General features: G+C 18.1%; 3 protein-coding genes across 3 annotated transcripts; 1 reads left to right on the forward strand and 2 right to left on the reverse strand.

Moving 5' to 3' along the window:
* Positions 1–473: 473 nt before the first annotated feature.
* PGAL8A_00162400 (conserved Plasmodium protein, unknown function) lies at positions 474–5,075 on the forward strand (the record flags this gene model as incomplete). The annotated part of the gene is made up of 1 exon (XM_028675179.1): positions 474–5,075. One exon carries the CDS (start codon positions 474–476, stop codon positions 5,073–5,075), a length of 4,602 nt encoding a protein of 1,533 aa, XP_028526736.1.
* A 1,655-nt stretch (positions 5,076–6,730) lies between these two features.
* On the reverse strand, positions 6,731–9,625 carry PGAL8A_00162500 (conserved Plasmodium protein, unknown function; the record flags this gene model as incomplete). Its single annotated transcript, XM_028675180.1, has 1 exon — positions 6,731–9,625. The coding sequence occupies one exon, from the start codon at positions 9,623–9,625 to the stop codon at positions 6,731–6,733; it is 2,895 nt and encodes a 964-aa protein (XP_028526737.1).
* Positions 9,626–10,782: 1,157 nt separating this feature from the next.
* TIM23 (mitochondrial import inner membrane translocase subunit TIM23, putative) lies at positions 10,783–11,554 on the reverse strand (the record flags this gene model as incomplete). The annotated part of the gene is made up of 2 exons (XM_028675181.1): positions 10,783–11,120; positions 11,389–11,554. 2 exons carry the CDS (start codon positions 11,552–11,554, stop codon positions 10,783–10,785), a joined length of 504 nt encoding a protein of 167 aa, XP_028526738.1.
* Between the last annotated feature and the right edge of the window lie 637 nt (positions 11,555–12,191).

Raw genomic sequence — 12,191 nt, forward strand, 5'->3', positions numbered from 1 at the left:
ATTGAATTTTTTGAACTTTTGTCCACCAAAAAAAAAAAAAAATATTAAATAATTATTTTATATTATTATTTTATTTTATTTTAAAATATCACTGAAATATGATTTTTCAATTTCTTTAAATAATATAATAGGTATAATCAATATAAAAAAAAAAAATAAAAAAATAACATGAATATTCTCCTAAATTTACATTTTTTCTATTCTTTGTCATGATTATCTTGTTCTAAATTTATTGAACTTAAAATTTAATACACACTTGTTTTTGTATATAAAATTTTCTTATTCTCCCTTTTTTTGTTATAAAAGTAGTTGGACATAACAACTCTTAAATCTACTTATTTTTTCTATTAATTATTTTAAATAAATATTTTATTATTTTCTATATTAATGTCAATCATAAATTTTTTTGTTTTTTTTATAAATTGTTTTTTATTTTTTTTTATTTTACTTTGTTTTAAAATATTAAAAAAAAAATGAGTTTTAATATTGACAGTACATATAAAAAAACTCAATTAAATAATAAAGCGGATGATTTATTTCTTAAAGGATTTTTAAAGGCAAATTTTTTAAATAAATTTGAAATAATATCAAAATATAATAGTGGACAAAATTGCCATACCAAAAATATAAATAATGAACACTTTGAACGTATTTCTAATGATTCTTGGTATGACACAAGTGTTTTAAAAAAAAAAAAAGATATTTATTTACTTTGTAGAGAAATAAAAAATAATAATTCTGAAGATTCTTATAAGAAAAATGAAATATCTAAAAGTAAATTAGATAGTACGAAATTAAATGATAGTAATATACCTAAAAATATATTAAAGCCAATTAATGATATAGCTTCAAACGAAAATGACAAAAAAAACATGTACGATTTACCATATGGTAGTCATTCATCATATAAACATACACCATCAGTTAAAATTAAAGACAAAAAATTACATAAAATAACAAAAATAAATAATTTAAAAAAAGAATATATAAAAAATTCAAGTTTCAAATTTAGTAACTATAAAATTTTCGAAAATAAAGAACTTGAAACAAGTAGTTGTAACTCTAATTTAAATAAATTAAAAAGTAACTTTACTGGATTCAAGAATAAAATAAAAAAAAAAAAAGAATTAAAAAATAATTTTTCAAAATATAAAAGGTCAAATTCCTCAAAAAATTATAGGGATTATAATTTATGTAATAAAAATGTAAAAAATTTTCTTGAAAAAGATGACTTAAATTCTCTAAAAATGAAAATGTTTGATCAAAATATTCACCATAAAAATGATAATTATTTAATGAATAATTTAAAAAAATATACTTACACAAATATCAATGAGTCTGATATACTAAAAGAAAATAAAAATGATGATACGAATGAAAAAATTCTTTTAGCACAAATAAAAAAAGAGGAATATTTTTCTTCTAGTAATACAAATAATATTTTAGAAAATGAAAATAAAAAATCTTCTGAACAAGGAATAAATTTTATGAATGAAATTGATGAAAAAATTTCACACACCGATGAAGAATTATCTAAAATTTATAAACCATTTAATCAAGAAACAAAAAAAAAAGATGTAAAAAAGAACATATATAATTTAGAAGAACAAAACATTTTATGCAACAAAATTCATAAAGAAAAAAAAATTATCGAAAATGAAAAAAAAATTGATTCATTATCAAAGAATTATATATTAAGTAAATATAGATTAAATAATGAAGAAATAAAAAAATCTTTAGGTAATTTATTTGGAAAAATAAACAGTAAAGAAAAGAAAGAATTATTACTAGAAAGTTCATTAACTAATTTGGGGTTATCAGATGGTAAAATATTAGAAAATTTGAGTAGGGATAATTCTAAATATATCAAATCAAACTTTGAAGTATCTAACAAGGTTTCAGAAGATAACGATGTGAAATTGTCATATTTATCAGCTCAAAAAGTGTATTATAAGACATCTATTAATACAGAAATATTTTTTACAGTTGATTTTAAAATATATAAACCTATACTTATGAAAAATGTAACACAATTATGTGTATATATGGATAATAAACTATTAAAAAATATTTATATAAATGAATTTCCACAAAGTTTTTCTCTTGTTCTTCAACCAAGAATAAAAATAAACAATGAAAAAATTTTTGTTAAGGTTAAAAATAAAATCATCAATATAAAAGAATCAAATGTATTAAAATTTATTTTTCTAAATAATGAAAAGGAAATAGGATATTCACATGTTAGTATCAAAAATTTATTATGTTTAGGACCTGAAGGAGGAGTTTTTGTATTAGTAGAAGATTATGAAAAAAGAATAAAAGAAGAAAATAAATTTATGCTTTCTCAAATTATTCCTTTTAATAAACAAGAAATAAACATTCTAAAGCCTAAAATATTTTTAAACTATAAAATAAAATGTCCAAAATTTCTTATAGATTCTATACCATTGTGTGATATAGTTACAACACGAGATAAAATAAGATATTTAGAAGATATGATTAGAGAAATATACAACTTTATACAAAATTCACCATTAATGAATTCTGTAAAAAATGGAAAACTACTAAATGTAATAAATGAGAAAAATTTGATGCATAAAAATATTGAAAATACAAATATATCAAATAACAAAAATTTAAATTTTATATGTAACAAATTAAAATGTAATGAAAAATGTAATATAGAAAAAAACCAAGAAGAAAAAAATAGTTATGAATTTTATAAAAATAAAAATAATTTACTATATGATGATCAACGAAATCAACCAAATAAATTAAAAAAATATCGTATATATTATAAAAAGGATGAAAATAATAAATGCAAAATGGATAAAATTACATACATAAATATTTCTCAAAAAAATAAGAACTCTCTTCCTAGAATTAACCAAAATAATACCAATACAAATTTTACTGTTGATTATAAAAATCAGGAATCTAATTATAATGCAAGCTGCCATTTAAATAATAATGAAAATAATATTATGAACTATGGTGAAAGTAGTAAAGAAAACAATTGTGAAAATTATAAAGGAAGAAATAATAATAATAATAGTATAAATTATAACGAAGACAATAGCAATAAAGATAATATTAGCAATAATAATATGAACTGCACAACTACTAATTTAATTAATAATAATATTTATGATATCCGTAATTCTATTTTAGAAAAAAATATGAATAATACAAAAATTGAATGTTTAAATAAAAACTTTGATAAATTTGTAAGTTTAGATAAATCATACAATTATCCATTGTATTTTGGTGAAAACAAAATTTATTCGAATATTGAAGATTCTAAAAGAGAGAGTAAAAATTTAAATGAAAATATCAAAGGTGATACTAATTTAACTGAAATCTTATTAGTAAATAGTAAACTAAATTGTGAATACGACAATATTAGTGAAGAAAAAACTACCAGTAAAAAATTTTTGAGAAAAAACGTAATAAACAGTAATTTAAATTTAAATTCTGAAAAAAGTGACTTAACAAATGATAAAACAGATGTATACGGTGATTTGATCAACAATGAAAAATTAACAGAGAATAAAAAAAATAATGATTTACCTAATAAACTAAAAAATAAAAATGATCTCGATTGTTTTCTGGAGAATATGGATACTAGCATAATTGATAATGAAAAGAATTTAAAAAAAAAAACATCTTATGAAGAAATTAGAAACGTTACGGATAATGAAGAAAATGAAGAACCTAGTGGAACAGTAGCAAAAAAAAAAAAAAAAAAAAAAATGGATGATATATATCATCAAAATGAAATAAATGAAACAAATAAAATTAATCAAAAATGTGATTTTGATATTGAAAAAGACAATAATTATAATTTGCATTTAGAATATTCTGATAATGAAAGTGTTGAAATACGTAATATAAATTTAGGCCGGAAAATTAGTGAAATTTCAAGTGGAAATAGCGTTTTTAAACTTGACAAAATTTCGGATTCATGTAAAAATAATAATCTCAAAAATATGAATAATCCTATAAAAACAAAAAAAAAAGAAATATATGTAAAAAAAAAAAGTCATTCAACTAAAAGAAGTGATCATAGTAAAGAAATATATAATGAGAGTAAAAAAAAAATTGAAGATTTAAATAATATAATTGAAGAGAATAAAAGAGAGCTAGAATTGAGAAAAATAGAAATAGAAAAGCTAAAGCATTCTAATAATAATATAAATATACTATATGGAGTATGTTATAGAAGATTGCTAGAAATTGAAAAAAATAAAAATGTAACTGAAGGTGATTTTTTATTTAAATTTAATGAAATAGACAACTGTAAATTAAAGGATACTTTGATATCGAATGGTAGTTTTAAAAAAAGTAAATATCCTACCTTATATAAAAGTAATTCATTTAAGGATATAGAAAATACCTCAAAAATCTTAAAAAAAAATAAAATGAAAAATAATTATATAGCATTATCAAAATCTCCTAGAAAAAATTCTGTTATAAAATTTGTAGAAGATCAACAAAACAACTTAAATATGAATGAACAGAAAAATGAAAAAGGAAAATTATATTTAGATTTGATAGATGAATTAATAATGAATACTAAATTTGATGATAAAGAAAAAAATCAGAAAATTAGAAATAACTTAAAAAAGTATATAAATTTAACTGATAAAAAAAAAGCACCTAAAAATGATATGGAAACAAATAATCATGAAAACAAAAAAAAGGAATTAAAGATTCTTCTAAAAGAAAATAAAATTTTAAAAAGAAAAATAAATAAATTAAAATTAAGTGATGAAGAATATTTAAATATTATACCATCATTTAAAGAAGAAACTTTATTGAATAATATGGAACATAAGAAAATAAATACTACTTCTCAGAATAAAAATGTAGAAAAAAATTACATTATCTTATTTTTAGATAAAAAACACAAAAAAAAATCTCCTATCGATATTGAAAAAAAAAATAGATATTATAATAGTACTAGATTTAATTTACCTATAGATTTAATTAATAACTATTTATGTGATACAACATCTGATAAAACTGATTTCGCGGGTAAAGATATGAATCATGAAGAGATAATAACAAAATGAAATAAAAATTTTCACAGAGTAAAAATTTACACATATATATATATATATTATGTTTTATTAATTAAAAAATAGACGAATTAGAAATGCAAACAGTTTCTGAAATGTAACAAAATTAAGAAAAATAACTTAATATATTAAACTTCATAGCATATCAAATTATTGGATAAATAAAATATTGAAAAAAAAAATTTTTTTTTAAATAATAATATTTTAAAAACTTAATTTGTTCATTTATTATTTAATTTATTTATTATATTAATCAAACAAAAACTTATAGTACATTTTAATTTAGATAAATATTATAGAGAAAAAAAAAAAAAAAGACATATTTATGCAATTTAAAAAAACATAGAAAAAGTCTGTAACCATATATTTAAAAAAATAAGAAAAATTATATGGAGTAGAAAGGTTAATAACTCTTTAAAATTTATAAATATAACATGTCTTTAATAAATGAAGAAAAATATAAAATTAAAAAAAGAAAATAAATATATCATTTTAAATAAATGAAAAAAAAATAATTGAGCACCTAGTTATAATTTTTTCTTTTTTTCAAAGAAATGTTGTGCATTATTAAACATCAAAATATATTTTTTTTTTTTTCCATTAAATATATAAGCAAAAAAAAAAAAAAAAAAATATACATTTCTATGATATATATTACGTAAGTTTTAATTTTGTCATTATTCCTCAGCGTTTTTACTTTATTGATTTTTGAATTTTTTATAATATTTCTGTTATAATGTATTTAGGTAGAATTCAAATATTCCTGAAGTGCAGCATAATTCGTAAATTAATTGCATAAAATGAGTAATGAATAAATAAAAAAAAATTTTAACTCTGATACAATATTATTTGTTTTTATTTATTTATTTTTTTTTTTTTTATGTAAATATCAAATTACTGAAAAAAAAAAAAAAAAAATACTTCTTAATTGAATAAAGATATAGTTTTAATAAAACGAAAAAAATGCTATTTTAAATATATACAACAAAAAAGTGTAAAAAATAAAAAATAATTTTATTTACAAATATTACTAATAAAATTATCCATACATGTAAAAATGCACTTATTTTTTATTAACTCCGAATTAAATCCATTAAAAAAAAAAAAAAAAAAATTAATCATAAAAAAAAGAAAAGGGATGAAATTAAAAGTATCTACTTCCTATTTGTGTTTCAAAAATTTATAGTATAATGCAATAATCCACAAAACTACATTATTTCATTTTTACTTTTCTTTTTTTTTTTTTAACCTTTTAATGATTATCCGTTATTTTAATTTTTTTTAATTGCACTACTTTTACTGCTTTTCCAAATATTTTCAGGTTGTGAAATCATTTATCTTGTAATTTTTATAATAAATTATATTAATGTAACTATAATTTTTTAGTTACAAAATTTTTTGTTATCAATAAAATGTCTATTTTTATAAATTTAATAATTTATTATGTTATATATACAACATATTCTATCTTTCTATTTTATGTTTATCCTATTTTTAATTAAAACATATATACATCCGTATGCCATTATATATATTTCTATCATTATTTTCTTACTTCTCATTATCTTTTTTAAAATACCAATAAACCTTTTATGTTTTTATTTATCCTTGTTAATTATATTATTCTTATTTGTTTTTATACTTTATTTTCATCTTATTTCATTATGATCTTTTTCCTCATCTCCAATTATCCAATCATTCTTTTCTTCATCATTCTTGTTTCCTTCATTATCTTTTTCATCATCATCTTCGTTTTCATCATCTTCATTTTCATCATCTTCATTTTCATCATTTTCGTTTTCATCATCTTCATTTTCATCATCTTCATTTTCATCATCTTCGTCTTCATCATCTTCGTCTTCATCATCTTCGTCTTCATTATCTTCGTCATCTTCATTTTCTTCCTCATCTGCATTGTCATCTTCATTATTATAATCTCCGTTGTAACCTTTATAATTACCTTTGTTTTTGTTTTCTTCTTTCCGTTTTTTGATATTTTTTATTAAAATCGTTTCTTTTTTATTATCATAATTATTAGGATTATTTTCTTCTAAACTTTTTTTTTCTAAGTATATTATGTCATCTTTTAAATTAATATCACCATCAGTAAAAGATAAGGATTTATCATCCTTTTCCAAATTTTTACCTAAGCCTTTCTCTAAGTATGACTTATATTTGAATATGTTTTGAGTATTAACATACTTTTCTTCTGAATTAATATTATAGTAATTTGCAACTTCATCACCAAAAAGCATGTCATTTTGAATTTCCCCATTACAAATAATATTTGTAAAATGAGAAAAAGAATTTTCATCTTGAAAGTATTCAGAGTATAAATGATTTCTTAATAATTCAAAACATACTTTCGTTAAGTGCTCTGTTGAACACTTAAATGTAAAAGACCAACCATTAATCAGTAAAGTTTTTTTCTTTTCTTTCATTTGAATTTCCATGTCACTATTTTCATTAGTATTATTATAGTTTGTAGTAATATCATCAGAAAGTTCACTTTTCATACTTTTTACTCTTATATCATCATCATTATTTTTTGGTGAAGTATGTTTATTATTATCTTCATTTCTCAATTCTTCATTATTATCTTTTACGATATTATTTGTATCACTTTTCTTTTCATTGGTATCAACATTCTTTTTATTTTTCTCTTTAGATAATTTTTTCTGATACTTTTTGTTTTTGACCATTTTAAATTCTATATCACCTAAATAATAAGACCATTGAGGTGATGTATCTTCAACATTATTAAAAAAATGAATAAACTTATCCCAACTTATTACAATTATTCCTTCAACACATTTATTGAAAATACCTACACTTGTTAAATAACCCTTAATCTTAGAACTAAATAAACAAAGTATTGATTTCACATTTATTTGACTATTATAAAATACTACAGATTTCCTAATAAGATTAATAGCATTGTTTAATATTGGTATTGAATTACAATTTTCATCAAAATGGAATCCAATAACTGGTTTTATTATATCGTCTTCCATCATTGTTACTGAATTTAAATTATCAACATGTGATTTTTCAATGTTTTTTTCTTGTAATACTGATTCATACAAAATATTCATATTATTTAAATAAAAGTTTAAAAAGCTTTTATATAAAAGTATATATGACCCTAAAATATCACGAATTGTATCTTTTTTCCATTCCATTAATTGAAAAAAAGTTTTTACACATTTATAAATTATTTCTAAATATTCATTTTGTATAACTAATAAATCTTTTACATTTTTCAAATATTTTCTCTGACATAACCATGAGCATTTTATCTTTTTAGAATCTTTGATTCCATCAGATCTAATTTTTTCTGAATTTGAATAACTATTTTCAAAATATTTCCAATAATTCTTACAAGTATCTAATTGTTTTAAAAAATCATTTTTTTTCTTTTTAAATACCTCTATTAAATTTTCTTGTTCTTTTATGTATGTTTCTTTTAATAAAGTTAATTTTTTCTGATATATTTTATTATCTATTAAATCACAACTTACTTTCATACTGCTTATAATTTTAATATAATTCATATAACCATACTTAATCCATTCATCAATTACATTATAATTTAAATTAGATTTATCTGAATTTATATCAATAATATTATCAACAATCTCGTTTATTTTATTTATTGAATTCCTTGAACTATTTCTATTTAAAAAATGAGAATTTTGTTTATTTAAATTATCAAGATATTCTACATTATTATTCTCTCTTTTATAAATATTTTTTTCCTCATCTTCATTGGTATCCTTTTGAATATTATCATATTTTAAAAAATAATTCCTTTTTTCTATATTATCCATATCATTATTTATTTCTTTTAAATTGTAGTTAAAAGGATTATTGTCACTAACACCTTCTTTTATTATATTAGTTCTACTATCATTTACTTTTGATTCATTTTTCTTATTGATATTAATCTGTTGGTTACTTAAATTATCTTCATTAGGAATATTTAAAAAGCTTTGAGTTAAATTATTTATTTTAGAATTACCATATGATACATTTTTGAAGTATGCTATATCATTTTTTAAAAATTCTTTAAAAAATTTATTTAAATTATTAATGTTATCTGATCCATGTTTTAAAACTTCTATCATTTTTTCAAATAATGTTTCAAGAAAATTTAAAAAATTAATGGTACAATTTTCTCTACTTTTATGATATTCAGTCATTTCTATAAAATAATATTTTTTATAGATTTCAAAAAAAATTTGTTTTTTTTCTCGTGAGTTGGCATCATCAACGAAAGAACTATTTTTCCTTTTATCTTTTTTTTTTTTTTTTATTTCATTTTTTTCTTCCTTCATATTATTTGTAACTTTAATTTTCTTTTTTTTTTCCTCTTTTATAGTATCCAAATTATCATTAACATCTTTATTTGTTTTATTATCCAATGTACTCAAATATGTTGTATCTTTACTTCCACTACTCATGATATTCGAATATTTTCCTTTAATTTCTTCTATCCACCCCTTTTTTGAAGAATTATTTTTACTATTTTCGTGCATTTCCATATTATGCAACACATAAAAAAAAATTAATTTATCAAATCAAATCAGCTTTTAAAAAAAGAATAATTGTAAAAAATAGGTAAAAAGAAATTTTAGGAACTAAAATTTAAAAAAGAATTAAATAAATTATTTTCAAACATTTAAAACATACGTATTTTTGAAAAAAAAAAAAAAAAAATTATTATATTTCCCTTCACAAAAAAAAAAAAAAATTAAAAGTGTTATATTCTTTTTAAATTGTAAAATTAATATTTTCCATTCATCTTTTCCTTTATGCTTAGTTATGCATTTTATGTGTATTTGCTAATTATACGGAAAAAAAATAGTTTAAAATTATTATGTATATACATACATATATATATATATGTTATTCCATTACAAAAAAAAAAAAAAAAAAAAAAAACTAAAAAATTTTAATTTTTATAAAAATTTATAAAATGTACTTAAATTTCTTTTCTTTTTTTTTTAAATAAAATCAATAAATTGTGGAAAGATGATAATCTTAATTTTTAACTTTTTTTTTTTTTTTTTGTGTTAGATAATTTAACAATAAAAGAAAAATATCTTTTTATAATAATAAAAAAAAAAAAAAAAAAATAATAAAATTAAAATGGTTTTAAATTACATTTTATATGTATCCTTTTTGTTGTAAATATTATATTATAAATTCTTCCTTTTAATAACATGGAGATTTACTTATTTTTAAAATATCTTTTTTTTTTTTTTTTTGTATTTTTTACATTTAAAATTTTTTATTAATTAAATTGTAGAAAGGCAAACGAATGATATGAAATAAAAAAAAATAAATAAAATAAATTCTATTAAAAAATTAAAGAATAAAATAAAATAATTTATGCTAAATTATATGTTTAATATCTTTTCTAATTAATATTAAAAAGGAAAATTTGAACAAATAAATATATAATATTTTAAGGTTTAGAATGTAAAATTTTGGTACACTTAATAATAAAATATGAATAATTATTTTGATAATTAATAATAAAGATAAATCAATTTAATTATAAAAAATAAAATATAGTAAGTTCTTTGAAAATATATAAAACTTTATTAAAAAAAATTAAGAAAAAAGAAAATAATATATATTGTAAGTAACTTAATTTATATTATATCAAATAATCAAAAAAATTAAATTCAAGATTTTAAATATATCCTTTTTTAAAGCCATAATCTATAAAGGAAAAAATAGCAGATGACAAAATAGAATAGCTTCCTAAAATTTTATAATTCGCTGAACTTTTATATATACATCCAGCTAAAAAACCTGATATAGTTGAATTATATACTTCTTCATTTTTTGTAAATAATTTTACTATATTATTTAATGCATAATATATCATTGTTAATGAAGCCATTTGATTGGCAACACTTGGTCCAATAACTGATGTAGAATTAAGAACTGAATTCAAAAAAAGTTTTCTTGTTTTACCCCCTTTCATAATACCTTTAATTAAACCACAACTTCCACCTAATAATAATCCTATATATTTAAAAAAAAAAAAAAAATACATATATATATATATATATATATATATAAAGATAGTTTTTTTTATTGTATTTTCTATATAAATATTTTTTAAATAAAATATTCTTTTATGTAATCATAACTATTATTTATCAAAATCTTATATTTTAATTCCCTTGTATATATCTTTTTATTTATATCTTTTATTATAATCCTTTTTATTTTTTTAAAGATTTTATATTTATAAACTTTCAATTTAAAAAAAAATATTCTAATTTTTTACCTGAACCATATGCTAAACCAACACTATAAACTAATTTCTCACCCCATTGTCTTCCATATCCTTGAAGATATAAATTCTGTTTATCAAATGATAATTTCTTCTCAGGTTTTTTTTTAAAAATTTCTAAATCATAATTAATGGATCCTGTTTTTAAATAATCACCCATTATACTTTTTTTAAAATAAATGACTCATTTATATTTTAATATAAATTTTTTTTTTTAATATATATATATATATATATTAATAATGAATTTTTAATTTTTCAAATTGTAAGAACTTTTGTTTTAATTGTAATTTTTTATGTAATGACATTACAGAAAAAAATTTAAATAAATTATGATTGTGACGTTTTTTTATAATTTTTCTGAAAATATTAAAAAAAAAAAAAAAAAAAAAATTTGAATTACATTTAACAAATTATGCGGTTCTATTTCTTTTTATGCGTAAGATAATATTTCCTTTTGTAATAGAAAATTTTTTCTGTTAAATTTATTTTATGCATATATTAAGAAAAAATATATGAGAAAATAAAAATTAAATAAATCACCAAAAAAAAAAAAAAAAATATTTTTATTCATAATTTTATTTTTTAAAAATAAATATCCTTAAAATATATTATTTTTTTTACATTAATTATATAATTATTGGATTACTTTGATATATAAATTTAAAAAAAAAATTATTATTTAAAATTATTTTTACTTTTTATACATAAAATTAAATATCAGTGAATTTTATATCAAGTAACACTTTTTTTTTTTTTTTTTTTTTTTTTTTACAATACAATTAAAATTAATTTGT

Source organism: Plasmodium gallinaceum (assembly GCF_900005855.1).
Source record: "Plasmodium gallinaceum strain 8A genome assembly, contig: PGAL8A_v1_65, whole genome shotgun sequence".
Lineage (NCBI taxonomy): Eukaryota > Apicomplexa > Aconoidasida > Haemosporida > Plasmodiidae > Plasmodium > Plasmodium gallinaceum.